General features: G+C 34.5%; 3 protein-coding genes and 1 pseudogene across 3 annotated transcripts; 1 reads left to right on the top strand and 3 right to left on the bottom strand.

The window, feature by feature from the left end:
* Positions 1-2704: 2704 nt before the first annotated feature.
* LOC21390171 (urease) lies at positions 2705-10886 on the bottom strand. Its single transcript, XM_024169958.1, has 19 exons — positions 10748-10886; positions 10441-10586; positions 10193-10266; positions 10045-10090; positions 9794-9899; positions 9236-9378; positions 8927-9037; positions 8611-8774; positions 8100-8478; positions 7905-8013; positions 7427-7566; positions 7162-7299; positions 6959-7050; positions 6496-6625; positions 6252-6410; positions 5641-5808; positions 5403-5537; positions 3588-3659; positions 2705-3152 (listed from the first exon to the last, which is right to left on the bottom strand). Exons 2-19 carry the CDS (start codon positions 10564-10566, stop codon positions 2931-2933), a joined length of 2514 nt encoding a protein of 837 aa, XP_024025726.1. The 5' UTR covers positions 10567-10586; positions 10748-10886; the 3' UTR covers positions 2705-2930.
* A 1948-nt stretch (positions 10887-12834) lies between these two features.
* Positions 12835-14518, top strand: LOC21390172 (annotated as a pseudogene).
* A 1490-nt stretch (positions 14519-16008) lies between these two features.
* On the bottom strand, positions 16009-18773 carry LOC21390173 (adenylate kinase 4). The gene is made up of 7 exons (XM_010104899.2): positions 18712-18773; positions 18435-18606; positions 17895-18040; positions 17666-17785; positions 17393-17560; positions 16702-16791; positions 16009-16242 (listed from the first exon to the last, which is right to left on the bottom strand). Exons 2-7 carry the CDS (start codon positions 18544-18546, stop codon positions 16144-16146), a joined length of 735 nt encoding a protein of 244 aa, XP_010103201.1. The 5' UTR covers positions 18547-18606; positions 18712-18773; the 3' UTR covers positions 16009-16143.
* A 364-nt stretch (positions 18774-19137) lies between these two features.
* Positions 19138-25224, bottom strand: LOC21390174 (probable pre-mRNA-splicing factor ATP-dependent RNA helicase DEAH4). Its single transcript, XM_024169962.1, has 16 exons — positions 24932-25224; positions 24752-24844; positions 24560-24664; positions 24246-24463; positions 24018-24070; positions 23784-23900; positions 23590-23681; positions 23381-23467; positions 22772-22986; positions 22580-22672; positions 22017-22140; positions 21417-21564; positions 20951-21020; positions 20381-20541; positions 20045-20220; positions 19138-19951 (listed from the first exon to the last, which is right to left on the bottom strand). Exons 1-16 carry the CDS (start codon positions 25129-25131, stop codon positions 19813-19815), a joined length of 2091 nt encoding a protein of 696 aa, XP_024025730.1. The 5' UTR covers positions 25132-25224; the 3' UTR covers positions 19138-19812.
* Between the last annotated feature and the right edge of the window lie 1165 nt (positions 25225-26389).

Raw genomic sequence — 26389 nt, forward strand, 5'->3', positions numbered from 1 at the left:
TATTTTAAAAAAGGTAATTTCTCATATGCATTTTTATACTTTTTTTAATAAGACTATATATATATATGTTTTTTTTTAGTTTTGAACTTTTAAAAACTTCTGTTATACATGAGTCTGCATGGTTATCAATGTCAACAGACGAATTAGTCAGTTGTCATTTTATTAAACCATGATTCTCCTTTGTAATCACTTGACAAAAAGGCACCCACTTGTAAAACTACAGAATTGCATTAATAAAGTTCACTTGGTGTTCAGATTATGAAACCATTCACCGACTTCTTTTCTTACTTTTTTGTGACTTTTCTTAGAATTTTTAACATCACATTAAAAACATTAAAATCATATCTTATTTGAAAAATAACAATATTTTAACAAACATCCGACAGTTAAAAGTTATGTCCTATCAGTAGAGTTTTTTTTTTTTTTTTTTTTTTTTTTTTTTTTTTTTTACATATGCCACAAAATTCTCCTTTATAATATGAAACAAATAAAGTTTCTGTTCGGCTTTTGACAAACAGAAAAACCTCTAAATACTTTCTGTCTAAACAAAACCATGCATGATACACACCTCTTTCTCATCCCTTTTAAAATATAATATATAATGTAGCAAAATCATTAGTTTGGAGATCTCTACTTTAGTTTTTTATATATTGTTTGGAAAGAAATGCTGGCAATGAACTTTGGATTACTCAATTGCAGTTTTTAAGTGAATTAAAAATATACAGTCATGAAGTTCATAAGAAGATTATTTTAATTCGAAAAAGTTTTGTTTAGAGTGAGATAATATCTCTTGTTTCACATGTCTGCCATAGTATATCTCAAAAAATCTAATATTCAATATTCGTGCAAGTTGTAGGATACTCTCACAAATGACAAATACAACTAACATTACTTGTTAACTACTTAACTTATGTAAAAAAAAAATTTTAAAAAAAAACATTCGACTAATTAACAATTAAAGTGAATCAATTTTTTAATTGATAACAAAAGGCAAGAGAAATTACAAGACCACGACTAAGAATCCTTTTCCACCAAGCAACATGCTTTTTTCAATGCCAATGCATGAATATTAGCTACTCAAGAGGGAAATTCTCAAAAAAAAAAAAAAAAAAAACATTAAGGAGGGAAAACTAAAACAAGTCATAATAGGTAGGCGATGAACATAATAATTGAAGTAGTACAAGGACTTTTCTACCAATGTCACTATCCACCTAGCTCTTAGTAGACGTTTGATTTATGAATTTAAAATTATGATTTAAAATTATTTTTAATTTACGTGTATTTTTTATAAGTAACAAATCACAAACTATAATTTAAATTATGACATAAATATAATAATTAAACGGGCTCTTAGTCACATCTCACATTTATAATGTGGCCTACTAATTAAGTAAACATTAGACCAATAATAAATATAGTCTGAATCCGTACTATGCTCAAAAGTAGCCTAAAAAGTAGGGCCGGCAATATGGGTAATGACACGACGACACGATTCAAAAACGACACGAATTTTACGGGTTAGGGTTAAGAAAAAAGAGGTTCGGATCGACCTGAAATTGACATGAAAAACACAGGTCAATTTTGGGTTGGACCCGCCTAACCCGAACAAGACACGAAACTTGTAAAAAACTAAAAAATACGTATATTTTTCATTTCATATTTTAAATTTTATTATGAACTTGTGATATCATGATAGTTATACTCAAAATCTTATACTATTATTTACTTAATTTCAATGGGTGTTATTGTAATTTAGTGTGTTATGAATTTTAAGTTATTTCTAATATGTAAAAAACTAAATAAAAGTATACAATTTTCGTGTCAATTTCGGATTCACGGGTCAATTTCGTGTCATTTTCAGGTCGTGTCGTGTCAACTCGTAAAGTAATCGTGTCGTGTTCGTGTAAATTTTAAAAAAATGATCAAAACACAACATAAACACGACACGTGACACGAATTGCCACCCATATTAAAAAGGCACTTTTGACAACTTCCGCTCATGGATGATTTATTATCTTGCTCAGATCCATCCTCTTTTTTTTTTTTTTTTTTTTTTTTTTTTTTTTCTTTTCCCCTCAAAAAAACCATTAAAAAGGGGGGGTTTTTTTTTTTTTTTTTTTTTTTTTTTTCTTCCTATGCGCATCAAAAAATCGATATAAAGTGGAGGACCAATAATGATCGAGTCTAATAATCTACCTGTGCTTCATTTGTGATGAAAAGATTTGGGTGGAAATGACCACTATTAATCTTTCTATCGTGTCCCACTATCACGCCAAGAGCGTTAAAAATATGAAAAGTATTAATTAGTTAGTTACCAATTCATCCCAAACATTTAACCTCTTGGGATGGTTGGGAAACTAAAATGGTATCATGTTCAAATTTTAGTAATTGCACTCTTCAACCATTCAAAATTATCATTATGTACTGAAATACTTTTAATATAGTTTAGTTTTCTTATTGTGTTGTCTTTTTTTCTGAAAAAAAAAAAAAAAAATTACCCATATACTAACCCATTATCCAGTGTGTATCTACACACGAAAGAGGGTTAGAATATAAAATTATTGTTAGTTTACCTCTTAATGAGTTAAGCATTTAGATAAATCAACATTAGATTTCTTTTAACCAATTAGAGGATGACTTGTAAGACTGTGAGATCTCGTGTCATAATCAGCTGGTCTTAGAGTGTCAATTTGTAATGTAAATATGTAATTAACTGAAATGATGTGGTTATGATCACTAGTGGTAGTATATAGCATTTCTCTCTATCACTTCTAAGAGACGGATGAGAGAGAGAAAAATCTTTATTCAATTCTCTTCTTCTTTTTACAACGAACTATCTTTTCCCGTACAAACGATCACAACTTATTTCGATCGGTCAAGACTTATTTAACTACAATGACCGAAGTTAAGAAGGGAAATTGACAAGGACCCTAAAAGAGGAAGTAATTCTTGGATAAAGGAACAGTGGTGGCTGCATCACAGGTGAGAACCTCACCGTCTGCTGTAACCATGTATGTCTCAGGGTCAACCGTGATGTTTGGAAGGGCATCATTGAGCTTCATGTCGAGTTTCGTGAGCTTTCTCACATTGTTCACTGCCCTCACACTCTTTTGCAGACCATATAAGTTTTTAATTCCATTGTCTGCAGCGACCTGTCCATAACAGGAGAGAAAAATCTTTTTTTTTTTTACTCCCATGTGTATATTTGTGTTTTTCTTTAGTTGTCTCCGGTTCGGGTATGGAGCGACATTTGTTCATTTTCTCTTTAAAATATGTATATTTTTTCTTTAAAATGTGTATATTTTCTCTTAAAACATGTACATTTCCTTTATGATAAAATATATAATATATATATATTTTAAGAAGAAATATACACATTCTAAAGAAAAAATATACATGTTTCAAAGAAAAAATATACAAATACCGCTTCAGTCTGGCTGGACCGGAGACTTTACTTATATATATATATATATATATATATATATAGAAACAGCGGCTGGACTGGAGACTTTACCTCTATATAAACATATATATAGAAACAGAGAGAGAGAGAGAGAAGAGAGAGAGAGAGAGAGAGAGAGACGTGCCTTGCTGACAAAAGCAATAGAGTTGGTACTACCAGCCTTGCCAAATGCTCCAAACATGGGCCTCATAAGCACCTGCAAGAACTCATGGTTAAGGACGAAAGTCAATATCATCATAGTATAATAGACTATGTCTCCAGTATTTCTAGCATTCCTGGATTTGATGTCCAACCAGCGAAACTACTCAACCAAGTAATTATATTTTCTATTTTCTAGGACGAATATAGTAATATACCATTATTAATCTAACCATTCGGACTTCTGCATAAGGTTTGGATAGTGAACATGCAACGAAACCTTCTGAAAGTTATTTTTGAAAGGCCTTGATTTATTTTTCCTTTACTATAAGGCGATTTAGAAGCAGAGGCTCCTCGGTATGAAACTTACGATATCAAGAAACACGACAATATCAAAGGAAAACGACAACGACATACAAACGACAGCAATCCAAAAACGAAATAGATACTGAAAAGTGAAAACGACATTATACAACTGACGACAGAAACTAATAAAACGACAAAATATTAGACAAATGACAATTCACACAACGGGCATTAATTTTTTTAAAGGAAGATAAATCTTAAAATCCACAGCATCAAATAAACGATAAAAGCTGCTAAATACGAAAACGTCAGACTGTTCAAAAAAAAAAAAAAAAGTCATATATAAACGACATCTACACAGAGAAAAATAATCCGAAAACAACATTATTATACGCACGGCAAAAACAAAAAAGCGATGAAATATTAGGAAAACGGCAATTACACACAACTTTAAAAGAAAAACGACAGCATACTAAATGACGGCAATTGCACGACCACAGTAATACAAGAGTAATGAATCGTAGAAACGACAAACCCAACAATTACCATAAAAGGTAGCAAGTAAAAGACGACAGTCTATGTGAAGCAGAAGACACTATCATATACGTAAATTAAAAGGTGTTAAATGATAAACTGTTAATGACCCCTATTAAAAAGACTATTACAGACAAAGAACAGTAATGCAAATAAAACGACAACATCATTGGAAAAACCGTAACTACGTACAAACGACAGTTATTAAAAAAGACGTCACAGAAATTCAAAATCTGTATATACTCAGCAACAAGACAACGACATTTGAACCTTCCTCAAAAAGGCAATAAATCAGAAGAGTATCGAACAAAGGACAACCAAATAAAACGGCAATATCATAAGTAACACGACATCTATGCACAAAAAAGACAGTAATTGTAATCCATACGTAACAGAACACACCGAAGGCGACAATAATCATCAATAGTCCCAAACAGACAAAACGACACTCTCACGAAGATAGAATCTCTTGAAAACGATAACATTTATGAAAGGGATAACATTTTAAGAAAGGAACATACTATACCAAATAAATAATTAAAGAATAATCGAATAAGAAATTCACAGAAAGAAACATATCTTAAAATTGGAAAACAAATTAAAAAGAAACTAAGACATAACTAATTCAGGCCTCGTTCGTTTCGCTGATTCGAGTTTAAAATTCGAGTTTTGCTACAGTAAAAAACTCTCACAAACAATCACATTTAACTTTTTTGCTACAGTAAAAAGCTCTCACATACAATCACATCTCAACTCAAATTCTAAACTCGAATCATCGAAACGAACGAGGCCTCAGAATCACTGTCCACTTCCAGTCAATCAGATTTTATGTGAGTGTTGTACTTTCATCAAGGCCTATCATTATCTGCATGCATACCACCTTTACATACATACATATATATATATATATATATGTATATATATGTAGGTATAAGGAGGCGAAAAGAGATAATAACTTTACCGGTTCAGGTGTGGGGATGCTTGCATTAGGATCACCCATATTAGCCCATGCAATTACACCGCCTTTGATGATCATTTCAGGTTTTGCCCCAAAAAAGGACGGCTTCCATAGTACAAGATCAGCCAACTTACCCACCTGCGGGAGTCAAAACTCATGTGAAGAGTTAGAGAAACTCCATTAGCTGTTAGCCTATAAGCAAAATGAAGTAAGCCGTTTGGAACTATAGGTAGTGATGTACCTCAACTGAGCCAACATATTGAGAAATCCCGTTAGCTATTGCTGGATTTATTGTGTACTTTGCTACGTATCGTTTGATCCGAAGGTTGTCATTGTTTGATCCATTTGGATCAATTGACCCTCTTTGTGACTTCATCTTGTGAGCAGTTTGCCAAGTTCTAGCTATCACCTGGTGGGAAATGACACTTATCAGCATTACTCATCAAACAAGATATAGGCTGGTAATCAGTACTCTAGTGAAGTTTTAATAGGCAAAACAACATAATAATCTGTCATTAGTAGCACTCAAACCAATTTTACATTCCCTTAGCTAATTTTAGCTGTAAAAAGCATACGCAAACTGCGGTGTAATATTTCGGTGCTTTATTCATTCCTATAATTGAAAGTTTGCCAGGAATGCTGTTTGAACGACTTAAAATGCATTGAATCAAGTCAACTCATTAGGTCCCATGCTGATCGTATGGTTTGATTCTGTTTTTGACGTGTAACTTAAGTTTCTAATATCAACAGAAGCAATCAACGTAGACACAGTAAGTGAAGTGAAAAATCAACAAAGACATAAACAATGAGGAAAAGGAAAGTGATATTTTAAGCCAAAGCTTTAAGGTAAACCTCCCCAATGCGTCCCATAGCCTGCGAGTCGGAAGATATAATGCTGATTGCTCCCATATCATGCAAAATATCTTCTGCAGCGATTGTCTCTGCCCTTATTCGTGAATCTGCAAATTTTACGTCTTCTGGAATATTCTTGTCAAGGTGATGACAAACCATCTGTGTGTACCCAGAGATAAAAATGAGCATATTGATCATCTATAATGCATATACTGTACAAAGTATTTCCTCTATCTTCTAGTACCAGCATGTCAAGATGTTCATCTATAGTATTTGAGGTGAAGGGGCGTGTGGGGTTTGTTGATGAAGGCAAGACGTTTTTCACACCACATACTCTAATAATATCAGGAGCATGACCTCCACCTGCGCCCTCACTGCCAAAATACATACCAAAGACAGACAAAACCTGAATAGGTAAAAAGCAGTCCGAAAAACAATAGGTTGTGGTACTTATGACAAAAGGGTAAAAAATGTCCAGATATAGCAGATGTCATGCCGAAAGAAAGTTTCAGTCAACATAGTTTGCAAGCAGGGTTTTCTGCACTAAGAACAATACATTTCTTATATACAAAGTATTTTTCATGTAATATTAACAGATTCTATTCTTGAATCATAATACAACCTTGACAACAGAACCTAATTGTCATGTTAGGTAAATGAGCAAGTGTTACAACTAACAAGGAAGATAGAATATGCTACTTATATACCTATGATAAGCATGAATTGTTCTTCCTTTAAAAGCAGCAATTGTGTTTTCCACAAATCCCGATTCATTCAAAGTATCTGTGTGTATATTAACCTGTCCAAATGGAGATGATCAAAGAAAGCTAGATATAATCATGAAATAGATAGACATTGAATTCAAACGTGTTTTTGTGAACAATCCAGAATAGCATGTAGAATGCAGTACCTGGACGTCATGTTGTTCTGCAACAGCCAAACAATTGTCTATGGCTGCAGGGGTGGTTCCCCAGTCCTCATGCAGCTTCAGTCCCATTGCCCCAGCCTTGATTATCTCATGTAGCTCATCAGGTGTAGAACTGTTTCCCTAAAGTTTTTAAAAAATTGTTGAGAACAAGACAGAATTATAAGGAGCGGGATACTAATAGGTTCATTCTTCCATGTTTAAAGGGAAAAATTATCAAAAAGACAAAGTTAAGACATAGTTAACAGACTTTTCCCGTGAAACCAAAATTTAGAGGCAGATCGTCTGTTGACTGCAACATCAATTTCATATGCGATGGTGCTGGGGTGCAAGTTGTTGCACGAGTCCCTTCAGCAGGTCCGGTTCCACCTCCCACCAACGTTGTGATTCCTACACATGAAGTCAAGGTCAAATACAAAAATAAGGCTAAATCAAAATAATAAATAAAACAGATACGTAGTTTATTTTTGGTTGTCTTCTAAGTTCTAACACTGCAACATTAACCTGGCGAACTTATGAGAATCTACCAAATGTGTTCTATACGAGTTTTTCCCATCACCATTCACCTGTAAATGTATTTCCACTGCTCGTAGTTTTAAACAAATAAATGTGCATGTTGCGATTCATCTATATGTATCTGTATCTACATTTTTCCTGGAATACATGTATCTAGAACCATGCAAGTATACATTGATCATCTTTACTATATTTCCAATTATGCAGCTCACCACTTGCTATAGCTTCATAGGCCAATTGAGGGCATATAAAGTGCACATGACAGTCTATGGCCCCTGCAGTTATGATCTTTCCTTCTCCCGCAATAACCTCGGTGTTAACCTAATTATAATGAGAGGTAAGAATATGTCATTGTCATGGTGATACGTTATACAGAAAATGCTGGTCCAAAATGAGATGGAATTTACCCCAATGATCATGTTTGAAAATACACCATCCATAATATCTGGATTCCCAGCTTTCCCAAGGGAAACTATAAGACCATCTTTGATACCAATATCTGCCTTAAATATTCCACTATAATCAATTATCACAGCATTAGTTATGACAGTGTCAAGAGCGCCATCCGGTGGGTACCCACATGCCTGTCCCATCCCATCTCTTATAACTTTCCCACCTCCAAACACACATTCATCACCATAAACAGCAAAATCCCTTTCTATTTCGGCATACAAGTTAGTATCGCCAAGCCGAATTTTGTCTCCAGTAGTGGGGCCATAAATGTTGGCATATGCCTCTCGAGAAATTACTGCAGTGAAATCCAAGTTTTCTCCGGTAATACCTTCACTAAAATCAGTTTTGGGGTAAGACATCTCATGTATCCTTAATACACAGGTTTACTTAAGCAGACAGTATTACTGCTACAACAAAAGAAAAGGAAAACAAGTGATACTGAATTGTAAAGTAGAAAGTTTGAACCTTGCATTTTCTTCTTCGTTATTTCCAAATCCTCTTGCACTTAAAGCTTCTAACACTTCTTCCCACTTCGCATCATCGACCGGACCATCTACAATGGCATTACCTCCTCTGATCACTCTCTTACCCCCAATGCTTACAAGTTTGACACTTTTGTTTTCCCCAGGCTGGAAAACCAAAAAATAAAATGAAATGAATAAATAAATAAATAAACAAAGGGCAGTGAAGATATTAACGTAATTGAATGAACTGAACATCTTAGTTGCATGACTGTATATTAATCAAGCAGTTAGAGATTTTTAGAAGGTTGCAAAGTAACCTCGAATCTTGTGGCAGTTCCAGCTGGTATATTGAGGCGCATGCCATATGCTTTCTTTCGATCAAAAACCAACGACGGATTAACCTCAATGAAGTGGTAGTGGCTGCCAATCTGCAATAATGCCAAATGTTTAAAAAATCATAATAATCATTTCAAATTTCCATTGCCAGGAAGCGATTCGGTAAACAGCAAACGAAATGTTGATGAGTAAGAAACAGAAGATATATAGTTGGTTCCTTGACACAGTCACGCAGCAACATCAAAAGCACAATGAAGCAAGAGTATATAAGGAATGAAAATAGCAAAGACCTGAACCGGTCTGTCTCCTGTATTGATAACTTTGAGTACTGCTGCTCTCCTGTAAGGATTAAGGGTAATATCTCCACTTCTACAGATTATTTCACCAGGATGAACATCGTCTTCTGTCCTAGTAAACTTTTCTGATGAAGGGACTGCAGAACAATTCCTTTTGTTAACATCGATACATCATTAAACAAAGCCAGACTCATTGCCAATATCTACTCCAAAAACTCCACCAAAGATAATTCCAAACAAACTCAGACTCATTGTCAATTTCTACTCCAAAAACTCTACCAAGGATAATTCAAGGTATCCTAGATTGCAAATCTTAACATCTACATAAAATGTTTGGACCACTCGAAAATATTGGTACTAAACATAGACTAGAACCTTCTGGGGGGAACTTGGGGATGGTGGGATTTGAACTCTAGACCTTAACATTAGAGTCAGGTGTTGAATTACAATTTACCACAAAAAGCTAAGCCTGCAACTGCCATAGGCAAGAGTCAACTGGTTCCAAAAAAACCGTAATTTCTCTCTTTTCAATCCAAGTTTAACCTTTTTTACCTGGAAGAAAAGAACAGCGTAAAGCTAGCTCCAGATTTCCTTCTTCACTAGAAATTGCGTCGTGGATGGTGATTAACTTAGTCCCATCAGGAAAGGTCCCCTCAACCTACAACAAGAACATTACATTTTTTCTCTATAAATAGCTTGAATGATATCTATAGAGTGACCAAAGAGTTTTCCTCAGATTAAAGGAAAGTTCTAATTGATCACAGTCTTAATGAGCCTATGAGCATATACATACATATATGTACCTGTACTGTATCCAAGAGATGTGGAACAGCAGGAAGAACTTGCCTCCTGTTAAAAAAAAAATAATAAACAAAAAACAAATATACAATGCTTTAAATTGGCATTCTAAAACAGAAGAGAAAATTGAATCAAAATCTTTACAATTATTACCTTCCGAGGAGTTGTTTCCCTATGTCCATCAACTCTGCCACAGTTTTATCACCATCTCTAACAAACTCCAAAATCTACCCATAAAAATTAGTTAGCAATAAGTCAAATCTCATTTCTTCTTCACTCCAACCAAATCCAAATTTAAAAAAAAAAAATCCCATTCAAAAATCTCAATCATATTACTGATTAATCATAACTGCCATTGAAAAGGTCTGATTTTCATTCAAAAAAAAAAAAAAAAAAAGAACCTGTGTGGCTATGAGTGCTACTGCTTCAGTGTAATTGAGCCTTAAGCCACGAGCAAGACGCTTTTGTGCCAAGAACCCAGCATTGTGAAGATCTAATTTTTCGATTTCTCTTGGCGTCAATTTCATTGTCAGATCAAGTCCTTTTTCTGGTTTTTTTTTTTTTTTTTTTTAAGAAGCTATATTAGAGAGTGATATTTAGAACGGCGTGAATTTTGTTAAAAAAAAAAAAGAAAGAAAGAAAGAAAAGAAATTGATGATAATAATATACGTTGTGGATAGACAACAGAATTGAGTGTTTCGTTATCACCTATCTGATATAGCAAGAAATCGTTGACCGATGAAACTGTAAAGTGAGCTTCTTTGGACAGGTTGCACTTCGAATTATGTTCTACTGTCTCTCTCTCTCTCTCTCTCCTCAGATGATGAAAAATAGGTCTAATGATGTGCTACGTACTTTTGTCTTGTCGTCTGTTTATTCGTTTTTGGTAATACCAAACAAAACGCATTGCCCATTAAACTATACATGTATAAGTTTTGAATTAATTACATAAAATACCTATTATTATTGAAGCCGTATTTTAAAAATGCGGGAAGCTGTATTTTTATTTTGATACTATTTCAACCAAATCCAACTATACCACAAGGAAATCATCCATAATCAGGCATGGAGCCACTGACAATTATTTTGTTCTTTATAATTTTATACCTAAATAAGAAGTGTGTTATAGAAAGTCCCAACTAAGATTTAAAAAATTAATCTTGTAGTTCCCATTTAATTTTTATCTTAATTATTAACCTTATTATTATAAATTCTTAATTCCGCCACTGTCCATAATATGAGAGCTTATGAATATGAGGAGAAAATTAAAAACTTAGGGCTTGTTTTTTGAGTGAAAAACTCAAAAAAAGGCAACTCGAGTTACAACTTTATCTTAGTTCATGTTCTTTTAAGTTTAAACTCGAGTTTAAACTCAAGTTCAAAATCGAGTTCAATTTCCCCTTCAACTCGAGTTCAGAAACTCGAACTCAAATTAATGAATAATATTTTTTCTATTCTTAAAAATGTTATAACTTTTTCGTTTTAATTCTGATTGAGATGATTTTTTTTTCTATGCGTTGACAACGAAAAGACGAATAAAACCCGATCCATATACCCTATTAAAATTTTTCATCAGCATTGAGTTTTTATTAAAATACTATCTAAATACAAATTCAAGTTTTGACTCACTCAAACACAAACTCAAAAAGATTCTTATCTCAAACCATAACTCAAATGTACACAACAAAACACAAGCTCAAGTTACAAGTTCAACTCAAGTTATAACTTAAATTCAACTCAAGAATTATACTCAAGTTAAACTCTAAAAGAACAAGCCCTTATTCTTTAAAAGTGTATGTTCTTTAAAAGTGTATGAATCTTTAGGGCTTGTTCTTTTGAGTGAAAAACTCAAAAAAATGCAACTCGAGTTACAACTTTATTCGAGTTCATGTTCTTTTAAGTTTAAACTCGAGTTTAGGACTAAAACTCGAGTTCAAGTTTCCCCTTCAACTCGAGTTCAGAAACTCGAACTCAAATTAATGAACAATATTTTTTCTATTCTTAAAAATGCTATAACTTTTTCGTTTTAATTCTGATTGAGATGATTTTTTTTTCTATGCGTTGACAACGAAAAGACGAATAAAACCCGATCCATATACCCTATTAAAATTTTTCATCAGCATTGAGTTTTTATTAAAATACTATCTAAATACAAATTCAAGTTTTGACTCACTCAAACACAAACTCAAAAAAAATTTTATCTCAAACCATAACTCAAATGTACACAACTAAACACAAACTCAAGTTACAAGTTCAACTCAAATTATAACTCAAATTCAACTCAAAAATTATATTCAAGTTAAACTCTAAAAGAACAAACTCTGTAAAAGCGTATGAATCTAAATTTTTTTCATGTACACTTAATTAATATTCTTTTAACGAATAAAATATTAAATTGAAAGTGTAAATAAAGATTCATATGTACAATTAAGGGGCGTATTTGTCTCGTTTTCTTACCATCGGTTGCACAAATCACACACCGATATTAAGTGGGCCAAAGCCCAAAGTGAAGAACTCCATTGTAAATACGACGGTAATCAATACAGAAGACAGTCAATCTCGACCGTTCGATGGACTAATTTAATTTCGATAACGCGTCCTAACCGTTTATCTTGCATACCTAACATCTACGACAATGGGGAACGATTTCCAACCAGCGTAATCCTCTCTCTCTTAAAAAACCTTGCCGTCTTCGACAGCCCGATTCAGTGACTGCATTTCCTCTGCAACATCTTTACATGTTACGCAGTCAAACCTCCTTCTTTTAACCTAGCTTCCCTAGGGTTAGAGTTTCATTCTGATTGTTCTTCATCTTAATCTTTCATTTCATCTATCCAATTTCTTTTTCAAAAAATTAAAAAATTTTGATTTATCGCTGTATTTTGTGTTGACGATGAGGAATTATTGTCGTTTCAAATCCAAAATTGTGAAAATCGATGTCTGTTTTAGTTCCAGATGTCCTGCATCGGTTAGAGAGAAGAAGAGGAGAATCCAGAGAGAGAGATAAAGCCCTAAACTTGCAAATCGTTTGTTTGGAATCAAATGGCAGCTCTGCAGAAAGCTCGCGCAGCTTCGAAGGCCATCGTCAGCTATGTCATTTGCCCCTCTGGTTTGACTGCGGCCGTATTATCACTCCCGGTATATTCTTCTCTCTCTCATTTCGTTCTGTTTTCAATTCAGTTACCATTACTTTAATGGTGAAACGAATAGAATAACAATTTGGTTTAGTTTAATTTTACCAAGGAGAGAGGCGGGATGGCAATTTTTTTGCGTTACAACTTCATCTTGATTGTGAATTGTATGTTTGTACCGAAAATTCTGTGGAAAAGAAAAGGAATTGCGAATTAAGAATACTTAGGGGTGAAGAACGAGCCAAAAAACCTTAAATTACATACAAGTTCACTTGAAAGCAACCTTTTTTTATTATTTTTGCGCGAGAAAAACCTTAACTTTCGGGTAAAGATTGCTGAAATTTTTGTATAAAGGGTTAAAAGAAGGATCTTTTTGTTGCCGGCTAGAAGGAGATTTGTAATTTGATAAATTATGACAGGCTTGACCTAGTCGTTGAGTTGGTTTTGGCTATTAGGAAACCTTTATTTGAAGACGGTGTCTCTTTTATTTGGTTTTGCAGAGATTATACGACAAGGGTGTATTTATAATGTTCAAATCCAGCATGAGCTTTGTTGTTTTCCTGAGATTTACCAGTGAATTGTACGCCTTATCATTCTTGTTTTGATGTTTCTGCATGTGGCCGAAAAAGGCGCTAGTTCATCGCACAACAGTATGATGAACCAGTTGCTTCACATGGATATAAATTCTATGATCGGGAGTTGCATGCCTCTTTCTTCAATGCGCATTGGAACAATTATCCACAACATCGAGGTGAACCTGAGTCAAGGTGGCAAGCTCGTTTGAGCAGCGGGAACCGGAGCGAAGATCCTGAAGGAACCCTCGGCAACCAAATCTCTAGTGAGACTGCCTTTGGGTGCCGAAAATTGGATTGATTCCAGCTGCAGGGCCACAATTGGAGTGGTGTCTAATCCTGACGGGGCTAAGAAGCTCTGGAAGGCGGGGCAGAGCTGGTGGTTGGGAATAAGGCCAACTGTTCCAGGAGTGGCAATGAATCCGGTTGACCATCCTCATGGTGGAGGTGAGGGTCGGAGTAAGAGTACTGGGAATTTGGGAAGGACTTCTCAAACGCCTTGGGGCAAGCCATGCAAGTCAGGATACAAAACTGGACCTCTCAAGCGCAGAGAGTAGAGTTTGGTCGCGGTCTTTGTTTTTTGCCTCAACTATGTTGTTTAACTTCTTGAGAATTAGCAGCATTAATAATTTCTACTTGAATCTTTGCCTCAGATTTTTTTTCGCAAGCAACTCTTTTCTTGATTTGGTTCTGTGTTGTTTTTTCATTTTTTATTCCTAGTTGTACGAACTTTTGGGAAAACATGTTGTTGGCTTGCATTCATTTCAACTGGGTAAGTTGAAGACTTGAGGTGTAGATCCCTATAAATTTCATGTAGGCGCTCTTTTGCTTGAATATAGAGATCCCTTGTAATCTCTTTCATGTGAAAATTCCACCTAAACCATAACCATATGGCCGATATCCATGCCGCCATACAAAATGCAAAGTTTCATTTTTATTTTATTCTTTACTTTTATGGATATGAAAGAAGGGTCAGTTTAGTCTTCGTTAGATGGTGGCATACGCCAATTTTTTGTGAACTTTGGTAGAAAGTGCACTGAAATGTAGTCCCTAGTTTTTGATATCCGGTTCCTCCTTTCTATCGTTTTGTTGTGTTCGGTAAGTTCATCTGCCTTTATATTTGCACCTACTAAATTCATTAATACCCCCACTAATTCATAATTTATATTTATTATAATTTTAACCTACACTAAAACTACATTAAAACCCATTAACACACTCCCACATTAATTATAAGAAGTAAAATTTTTATCAAAGAAATAATAGAACACACCCAAATCAACTATAAGAAGAAAGTATTTTTTTCAAGAGAAACATACCCCCACCTATTGTTTTACACTAAACCAAAATCAATCTAAAATTAAGAAATGAAGAACAAGTCTTTATTAGTTTTACCCATTAGCAATATGATTAGGCAAAGCAATCAAAGGAGCTGCTTTGTAAATTGTGCGGATCAACTCAGAGAGTTGTTTTCGTGCTTCCTCGTTCAAAAAAAAAAACTCACTAGGCAAAAAAAAAAAAAAAAAAGCATACCCCCACATTTCAGGTTGAATCTAATTTCATCTTCATAAACTTTGTTTTCTCTATCAAATTCTTTAAAAATTTCATATGGAGATTCTAATTGAGCCTTTATATGCCTCAACATCATTGTGTATATGGTTCTTTTTAATCGCATCTAGTTGTTTTTGTGTTATGTAAGCTTTGTTCTTATTTAATGGATATCATCTAAAAAAACAAGGAAGAGGAGGAGATAAGACGAAGACAATTGATAAATAAAAGTAAAGAAAATTGCAATAATTTTAAAAAGAAAAATATAAAATTAATAGCTGAAAGGATTATATTATTTTATAAATTAAGATTAAGATTAAAATGAGGTGGGGGTATAAAAGGGTTAATTTAGGTATTATAAAAATTATATCTATAAAAGGATAGATTTTTCAAATATTTTATTAGATGAGTATCAATTAGTAGGGATATCTATGAATTTTTTGGGTGCAAATATAACTACAAGTATCATGTTCTAGATCTGTTGGATTTCATTTCATTAAAGTGACAGAGATGGTCGATTTTTTGAGTCCCTTAGTTTTCCTTTCACTAAGGTGCTTCTTCATCTCAGAAACTAGAGAGCATGATTGGATGAATTTCATATCCGTATCTTAGTTTGCTTCATCTCATTTTCATATTTCAATACAACGGTATGTAAACTTTAGGAAACTGATCAAGTGCAATCAAATGTGACTCAAAATTCTATGATTGTTGTCAGCATTTATTCTGATACATAGTAAAAATAACTATGGAAGTTGGAAAACCAACTAGAGCTCAATGTCTTGCATGAAAAAAATGAAGTTATGGCAAAACAAGTGGCAGTAATAGAATCCATTCCAAGAATAACGCATTCCCCTCATGAGATGACTTTCAGAACTTCAGTAGTGACCTCTTTTGGAGGTTTCTCTGCGTGCAATTGGGCAAGTACACCTTTCTTGGCATAGTAACTGATGACCTGAAGTTCAAAGAGTCATACAAAAAGATCAGAATACTTGCAAAAATAAACAAACATCAAACGGAGAATGGAAAATGGTGAAACTAAGATCTCAAAAAAGGTAGGTAGAATACTAATCGTGGTAAGCTTGGATTAACCCTATTTCTTTTTCTACTTCTATCATGTTTTTAAGCAATTAAAATCCATGCTTCTTTTAGAACATAAGCACAAATGTTTCTAAGCCAAATTATTGGCATAATTTAAAATCAGTCAGAGTTGCAAAATTGATGAGTAGGCCTAGAAATGCAACTGTCAAATGTTAAAAAGATTATGCAACCTAAACAAGTGAAAAGTTCATTTCCAGCATAAAAGGGGCGGGGAAGTGAGAGTTTACAACAGCTAGATGAGAATGCCATGCAGATTGCTATTGTCACTGTAATACCACGTATAATTGCTTACTGCTTAAAGAATTAGGCATACCGGTTCTGTTTGTCTGTGAAATGCTTCCAGTCTGGACTTGAGAACTTCTGCGGTATCATCTTTTCGCTGAATTAGAGGCTCTCCTGTGACCTTAAGCCAATGCCAAAAGGAAGTAAGAATGTTGAATAGAAGATGCGCGGAAAATTTTGATGCCATTGTTTTTTATTCATGCCTCAGAGTTTTCTAGCAGTTGAATATTGAGATTGTAAACCGACCTTATTTATAGATTTTGGATCATCAAAGCATATGTCATAAACAAATTTCACATGGATTAGATTGAGGATCTTTCTTGGTAGATTGGTCCTGATATATTATATTATTCAGCTCGAAAACTATATCTATGATAAAGTTAGTTCAGTTTATCACTTCAAGCTTCAACTTTAACATTATTGAGACTCTTAACAAATTGTAAATCTAGGGAATCTATAATCAGGGGCGGAGCCACGTAGTCGACTGTAGGTGGCTGCCCCATTTGGATTTTTTTTCTTTTTTAATTTTATACATGAAATCTAATAAAATATGTAGTTTACTCCTTTATGAAATTCTGAAATTCTATGTTTGCCTCACTTTATAAATAGCCTAGTCTACATTTTCGATAATTTTAGTATACTCCCCACCCCTTACTTGTTTTTCTGACTCCACCCCTGCCCATACTAGTATTCAACCTCAAAAGAGAACTAAACTAACTTACATCGTCAACAACAGCAACTTTTGGAGGTGCGAATTTTATGTGATAAGAACGACCACTAGAAGGGTGTATCCATCGACTGGTGATCCTCTCCTCCAATATGGAATCATCAATTGCAAAATCAAGAACCTTGTCGATTTTGGCTCCTTGCTTTTCAAGCATCTCATCTAGCTGTCATTTAATGAAAAGAAACACATGAGAAGTCAACTTTGAGAAGAGCAAAAGCCTAAAACATATCGAGGCAATGGAAACAAAATTATGGAAGCATAAGGAGACCTTTTGAGCTTGGACAACGGTCCTTGGAAAACCATCCAGGATAAAACCTTTTTGACATGACAGTTTCTTCATGGCTTCATCAATTATACCAACAACCAAGTCATCAGATACAAGTTCTCCCTGCCAAACCAATTTGATAGTATATATAATCAAAGGCATAAACTAAGAAATAATCATTTGGGAAAGCGAAAAACAATAAAATAAAATAAAATAATGGAAGCAAAAGTACCATATCCATGGCTTCTTTGGCCTTAATGCCAAGAGGAGTTTTAGCAGCAACAGCAGCTCTCAGCATGTCACCAGTGGCTAAATGGCACAAGCAATACTCTTCCTTGATAATGGGAGACTGTGTACCTTTTCCAGAACCAGGTGGGCCTGCCATTTATCTAATATCTCATAAAATGCACATTGGACTTGAAACCAATTTTCCCATGTAAACTAAGCACACAATGTATTGTTTTCTGTGTGTATCAGTTATTTAACTGGCTAAATTGGATGTATTATTTTAAGGCATAAGGCTCTCCCTTCAAAGAGACTAAATCCAAAAACTTTAAAGACCATAGAACAGCTTGTGTTTGGGTCACATTCTAAGCATAATACAGGGAGACATGCAATTTTCTCAAACTCTACATTCCATACTGAAAAGCAACATACTTTTTTGTCCGCTACTTATCATTACAGAATGGCCATATCAAACACACCCTTTTATCATTCAAACCTCAGAAAAGCCAAACAATAAACGATCTCTCGAAAGACAAAAAAGTAATACCGATGAGAATGAGACGCTTATCGGGTTTGGAGGAGCACTTGAAGCGGCGTAGGAGTTCGCTCATTATGTCAACGGAAGAAACGTCCCCCATAGCAACTGCAGAGCTCCCCATTCTCTTTTCTGTTCTTTTTTCTCATTCAGTGCTTGTTCTTCTATAGTACGATGGCTATACCTGCAATGTTAAAATGGACATGGAATGAAGACAGAAATGTATTTGTAGGTGTAGAATCTCATTTTGTGTCTGGTAAAAAGAGGAGACTTAAAAGGGTGGTTGTACCTTTTGGTGGGTTGGTGATTTGATGGCGTGTGACTAATGGATCCCACTGGCTGCCGGCTCTTACTAGTTAGTAGTACTATAATGTATTTATATCATCACATTGAACAATAAGCAGTTAATGTTTTTATGCAGTATTATTACATTTAATACTACTATTTTTATTGTCTTAAAGTATAAAATAGAAATTAAATGAAAATAATCAATGGTTTGCCTTTGTGTTTATTGCATCGTTTGGTGCTCCTTGGCGTTTCGTTTTTACAAAAGAATAGATACCCTCAAATTTGTTTAAAATATAATAATTTAGTAACAAATATAACATATAATAAAATTTCAGAAGTATATTTCATGGATAGCTTACTAGATTTTTCTTTTCCTAAATAAGGATGTCATATTTTCCTTTGGAATAAGAAAGATGATGACGTCAAATTAACCTTTCTTTCACTAAGCATGTACGGTTGACTCTTATAACATCACATCAGTATCTCACCGTCTAAAAAAATAAAAATAAAAATAAAAATAAATCTATCAACCTGAAATACTATGCTTGGATTCGTTAAAATGACATTCGTCAAATGTCTAATTTCGTCTGTTTAATACTAAAGGCGACAAAACTAATATAATTCTTATGGTTTCCCTAAAAAAAAAAAAAATAAATAAAGAGGAAATATAAATCATATGGGTGAGATAAATCTTAAACTCTGAAAATTTTTTCATAAACAGAATCTTCGCCTGCAAATAGGAAATAGCACGGCTCCATTGGGCTGTGTGTTTTCCCGTTAGGATATGGCGCAGAACCCAGCAACCCACAAAGACAATGACGTCTCAATCTTCACCAATCACCACGCCTCCATGATAATAAATCCTCCATCAAAACTCCCAAGTCATTGGTTTGCTAAATGCTGAAGACATGTGAAACATCTTCAACAGATCCTATCCTTTGGATCAATTGGATGAGACTTGACCGTTTGATGGAAATTCGAAACTAACAAGAGTCTCACAGACCACTTCTCCTCAGCTTGAATTTCTGTTGACGACAGGCTAGGCTCATAACTCACTGGAAGCAGCAAAGGCTTATTAAGTATCAACGGACCGTGGATGAGCTTATTTCTTTCCTTTACGAGCAAGAAACCGTTCCCTAGCCGCCTGTATTCTATTTTCATGATCATCTGGAGCTCCGGCGGCTGCATCTTTCTTTGGCAAGTCTGAGAGTTTCCCATCATCAACATGAGCGACGCCACCACTGCACACAAACAAAAAGCCCCAAGTTCATCTACACTCTTGCTGCGGACAAAATTAACCTCTCCTTCAAATTACTTTAGAGAAACCCACTTACCTTAATTTATTAACATTGACTTTATTGATCTTGTTTATGATGGGAGTCGCCCATTTAATATCAACAGAACATAAATTACGCAAGTATGGGCGTGTAGTTGCAACGAGCTCGTGGTACAAAATGTAGTCTGCGAGTTTTCCTTCCTCGTCTGGTTTCAAAGCAGATGATGGATGCACCTAAAATGAAGTAGAAGTTACAAACAGCTAAGCTTTTAAAAGGGTCAAAATACAATATTCAATACAATATTCAATGCTGCAATTAGTTTTAGCCATTGCTTTTAGCACGATATACAATTTCGTAGGATACTTCATTCTCACAAAATTTTGAAGCATATACCTGTACCGTTTGAGCCTTAAAACCTAATGTTCGATATCCATTGTGATGTATCATTCTCTCAGCAAGCTGGTTTGCATAACCTACACACAAAGCTTTCCTCAAATGGTAATAATCCTGTTGGTTCTCTCTCCATCTTCGGCTTCTCCGTACGTCTAGTGGTCCTGTTATCAAAAACAACATAACAAGAATGTAAAAGCGGTAGCTGCAGTGCAGGGGAAACAGAATTAAGGTAACAAAGCACCAGAATCATAAAGGGTATGTTTATTTGCACAACTCAAGTTAAATTATGAATTTTTGTAAGAGAAAACACTGTAGCAAAAGTTAAATTTGAATTTTTGTGAGAGAAAATACTGTAGCAATATGACTTGAGTCATGAAAGGAACAAGGCCAAAAACTTCTAAACTTCAGATAAACCAGTCCATGGTTGACTTTATAATGTATGAAAGTAGGTGCACATTTCCACCCACCGTATGAGAGGGATGTGTAAAGAAAAATTCTATCAAAACATATACAGCCAATTTAAATAATTTGACTGATATCTACTCTAAGGCTCGCTATGATGTAGCTTACCCTTTGCAATTTTCTCCATTATCTGGCACAACTGTTTCCGGACATCCTTAACAAAAGTCATCCCTCTCACCTACAATAGGGAACGTAAAAAAAATGTTACTTTCTCTTCTTCCCTTTTTTTTTTTATTGTTAGAAAAAAGTATATATGAAAACAAAAACATACATGTGCTAGTCATAATTCATCTATCAAATTCAAACAGATTCCCCTCTAATGACAAGAATCCGGCATATATGATGGAAAACAAAATGCATGTTCAGCATCAGAGTAGAGTTCAAGGACAGCATCTAAAGAATGGATTCAAATATGAAATATGGTAGGGACCCAAAAAGAATAGACCCATCTTATAGCTGTTAGATAACCAGTGTGACTCCACCTAATTGATTAGCCTTGAACATATGAAAATGAATTATACTCGTAAGATTGATTCTATTGGAACATGTCACTATTTGCCAATGTAAAAGATACCTGCAAGCCATTGACCTTGCACCAATCAATATTATAGTCGGTTTGATGCCAGCACTCATAGATTTGTAGCAACTGAATGTGATCTCCCCAGCCAGAACCATCGGGAAGGTCCAGATTATTCTGTTTCCTCTTCTTCTCAGTATCCTTGCTGCAAGTGGAGGTCAAGCTACTTACGAAATCTTTTTCTTTTTTTCTTTTTTGAAATATATAAAATTTAACCGGTGTAAAAGTTCCCCATCATGGTTGTTGAATATAAGACTGCTAGTTAATATAGAAGATTGAATTATGATGCCGTTGTTATTGTTCTCTATTGTTCTCCGGTTCAAGAAGCGGGGTAAAGAGGATTAAAGGAGACAACATGACCAAGAAACAAAAAAATAAAATAATATGTTCCTAAGTACTATAAAATTCAAGGTTTTCATAGGAAAGGGAGTTTTGTAATTTGTATATAAAAAGATAACCTGAAAAGCTTCAAAGTATAATAGCACTCATCGAAATCATTTAGGAATAACTAGTCAGTAGTACGATCTAGAAAAATAAAATATTATCCTTTCATTGCATACTTTCAGTACTCCACCACGAGAAATTTCATGTTCTAACCTTCGACCAGGTAACAATGCGGTTTCCGCAGATAGCATAGCTGCAACAGTCAAAGCCTGGGATAAGCAACCATATTCATTTGCCTCCATCAAGGTTCTTGAAAGTGATGGTTCTAGAGGTAGCTCTACAAAAAATCAACAAACGCAATCGATGCAATTAAAAGTTACTAACATTTACATCTAATATTTTCCAACATAAAGTACAGATTTCGTAGCAAACATTATAGTCCAAGCCTTATTTATTTATTTATTTGCAACAAAATCCAAAGATTGGATTTAAGAGAGGACTCGGTCAAATGCACCATAGGACTACACTATCTAATGTCCACATATAAGCAAAACACAGATAAATTTTGAAAAGATTAACTCGTATACTTGTGATTTGGAAACATAAAAGACAAAATGGAAAAAAGGGTCCATAGATCTGGTTAGGTAGGGATCCTACACGCAAAATTTGATCATTTCAGAAGAAATTAGTACTCCAGAAAATCTATGCCTACGTTTAATGATAGAAGCATGCAGTTACTATTGTCAAAATTCCTCAAAAGTGGATGAGAATCTTACCTGCCATTGTTCGTCCAATTGATGTGATCTGTCCATTTTCATCAATAGCGTCAATGAGATATAATTGCCTTAAAGCATCTTCTAAAGACTCGGCTGCCACAAAGACAATAAGATTTCAACAACAAACCCACGAACTTCGAAATTTATTCCTAAGAAATGAAAAGGATGAAAATGATAAATAACTTTACTTACAGGAAGGTGGATCAAGAAAATCAAATTTCAAAATATCAATATCTGAAAGGTCCAAAGATTTCAAATAAAGAACACTTCCAGCAAGAGAACATCTCTGTATTTCAGGAACTGTTACATCCAGGAATTCATCATTGTAAACGGAGGAAGGGTATAGTCGATAGCACTTCCCAGGACGTGTTCTTCCAGCTCGCCCTGCACGTTGATTAGCTTGTACTCTGCAATTAAATTAAACCAAATTCTATCTAAATCATAATAGATATATTAATGACTTTCAAGGGAATTAATTATCAACTAACTACTGTTTGAAAGTCTATCAAACAAAAAGAGTACGATCATAACAGCATTTCAGAACTGGCAACTCAATTTTCAAGCTTTCTTTACTTTCTCATCAATTTCATCAACCAAATTTAACAAAGTTAGACCTTTCAAGTTGAACACACACAACAATCGCACCCCGTGCACAAACAAGCGCACACACACACACTATATTGTGTGTTGATATCACTAGCATAGTGAAAAGCAAACAAACACAAGAATCAATTATCAATCTTCGTTGCATGCTAAGCAATCATAAAGATATATTACTCTATGAAAAGATGAACCCCTTACTTGCTAATTTGAACAACGTCAAGGGAGTACATTCCGGTTGATGGGTTGTACTGCCGTTGCTTCACATAACCAGAATCAATAACATACCTATCATTTGTACACAATTAGCAAGTACACAAAAACTGTTCTATAAAATAAACAATAAACCAAGATATAAATCGGAAATTGACTAAATGAATATAACCGCTATGCAAATAAGTTACACTCACACAACACCATCCACGGTCAAGGAAGTCTCAGCAATGTTCGTGGCAACAATTATTCTCCTACAGTTTGGGGGTGGAGGACTAAATACACGAACCTGTAGGATCAAATATAGACAACATCAAACAAAAAAGTTATTTACATAATACATGGGCATCTCCAAGAAGGGAGAAAAACCAATAAAGACTAAGGCACTTGCCTGCATTTCAGGTGGCAAAGAACCATGAAGGGGAAGGATTATCGCATCCATACACGATCCTTCTTCCAGGCTTCTTATTCTATCTTCTAATTTCGATACCAACTTCTCTATATCATCCTATGTGCAATGGTGTCTTTTAGTTATTAGAGGAATTGTAAAGCCGAAATCAATAAAATAAACCAAAATAGAAAGTCGACGGATGGAGAGAGATATAACTAGAAAGAGAGACCAGACCTGCCCGGTCATAAATATTAGGACATCCCCTTCTGGTTCCCGAACATGGATATCTATTAAGATGTCAATGGTTAGCACTTACTACAACCTCCTAGACAAATGCCAAGTATTTCTTTAAGTTTATAACAGACAACCAAATAATGATGAATATAGAAAATACATCACAACAAGCTAAGCTACCATGTTAAATGATATTGTCAAGGATTAAACTAAAATTTGATCATATACCCAGAGCTTTTTTCAAAGCTGATTCGTGATAGCTTTTAGGGCGCTCTTTGCTGTACAATATTTCAACTGGGTACAGCTTCCCGGGGACATTCAGTACTGGGCAATCCGAAAAGAACTTCGAAACCTTTTCACCATCAAGCGTTGCTGAAGTGATAAGAATCTTTAAATTTGATTTTTTAATAGTAATCAAATGCTTCACAAGTCCCAACAATATGTCCCTAAGAAGTAGAATTGAACCAAAAGATAAAAAAATAAAATTTCGAAAATTTCGAATGAATAAGAAAAATGAGTTCTTGAAATGCACAAAAGCTTACGTGTTGAGACTCCTTTCATGAGCTTCGTCAAGTATTATCACCGAATACTGATTAAGCATTGGATTAGCCAAGCTTTCGCGAAGAAGAACTCCATCAGTTAGGTATCTGAGCAATTCACAAGCATTAAATAAGGAAACTAAAAAGAACATGGAAAATTGAAGTCAAATTTCAATGGAACTCTGAGAAATTTACTTAATGCAGGTTTTTTCCGAAGTTCTATCTTCAAATCTTATGGCGTATCCAACTTCTTCCCCGAGACGAACACCAAGCTCCTGCGCAACACGTCTGTGAACAGTAAACTCGTGTAAAAAATGAAGAAGAAGAAGAAATAATCAGTGAAAGAAACCAAATGCGTGATCTTTGAGGTTGTACCTCGCGACGGAGACGGCGGCGACGCGGCGGGGCTGGGGGACGCCGATGATTCCAGATTTAGAGTAGCCACTCCGGCGAAGCATCTGAGAAAGCTGCGTGCTTTTTCCCGAACCTGTCTCTCCGATGATTACGACCACCGGATTCTGTTCCACTGTTTTGATGATTTTCTCTTCGAATTGGACGATTGGAAGGTTCGCCATGGCTGAACAAGGTGGAAGCTCGAGCAAGTGCAGGAAGTTTTTGGAGAAGTATTTGACTACAGAAGGTTTAAGAAAAAAACGCCATGTCGTTCATATTTCAGAGTTTGCCGTCGTTTGGTTTCAAGAGTAGGTAGTAAAAAAATTGAATTTAAATTTTTATATGAAAAAATAATGTAGTAATAAAATTTGTGAAATAACAAAGCCTTAGAATGCGACGTATAGTTATTACTAGTGGATTACCCGTGTATTTGCACGGGTACGTAATAGTATAATTAACAACAATTTAAATAAATAAAGCGTATAGAAACACACACATGTATATATGTTTATAAGTTATTGTACATCTGTAATACATATATATACACATATTTATTTAGATGTTTATATTTCATGTAATCACTTCTTTTTCTTTTCGTTTCTCGTTTCTTCTGAGCTGCAGATAAGAAGGAAAAAAGTAAGGAAATAAATATTATTAAATTGTAACAATTATTAATAAACGTGTTCATACTTATTAAAATATTTAATATAACATATACCACATAATTTTACTTGATTTGTTTTCTTTTTTTGGATGAACTTGCGAAAGAGGTAGATTCGTGAGGGACTGAAGCAAACTGAATTGGCTTTGAAACTGATGATATTTCTTTTGAAGACGCAGTTGTTATAGGTGGTAAATACAACTGAGGTTGCTCGTCGTTAAAAGTCTTCAAAATAACTTTATCTATAAAAGCTCCTTGAGTCTGAAACTGTATGACAAATATTTTTGATATTCCTCTTATTTCTTCTAAAATAGGAGGAATCATGTAGCGATCAGTGTATCCCTCATCATAAGTAAGTGTAGAGCAAGCTTTGTTAATAAGTGACTGCACAGTTTTACCGAACATTACAGCGTCTGTTCTTCCGGTGTTATCTTCAATCTGTATATTTATTTTGTACCTGTATAAGAAAAGTAAATTATATTTATTGTATTTGTTAATAGAAAATTAAAGCACTTATTTTTTATAATAGAATTTATTACCCAGTAAGTGGCATTGTAGATAGATATCTATCGGTGTCACACCACCATGATGTCTCAGATTCTTGTACTTGTCTATAACACTTTGTGCAGGCATAGTAAAATCATCCTTGATGTGTATATAAGTCAGTTATAGTTGCTCTAACTGTATATTTTGTTTCCTATTATGTAGAAAAGGAAACAGTTTAATTCAATATATATACATATTATATTTAATGGACTATATTTATAAGCTTTGTACCC

This window comes from Morus notabilis, unplaced genomic scaffold (genome assembly GCF_000414095.1).
Source record: "Morus notabilis unplaced genomic scaffold, ASM41409v2 Scaffold549, whole genome shotgun sequence".
In the NCBI taxonomy this organism is placed as follows: Eukaryota; Viridiplantae; Streptophyta; class Magnoliopsida; order Rosales; family Moraceae; genus Morus; species Morus notabilis.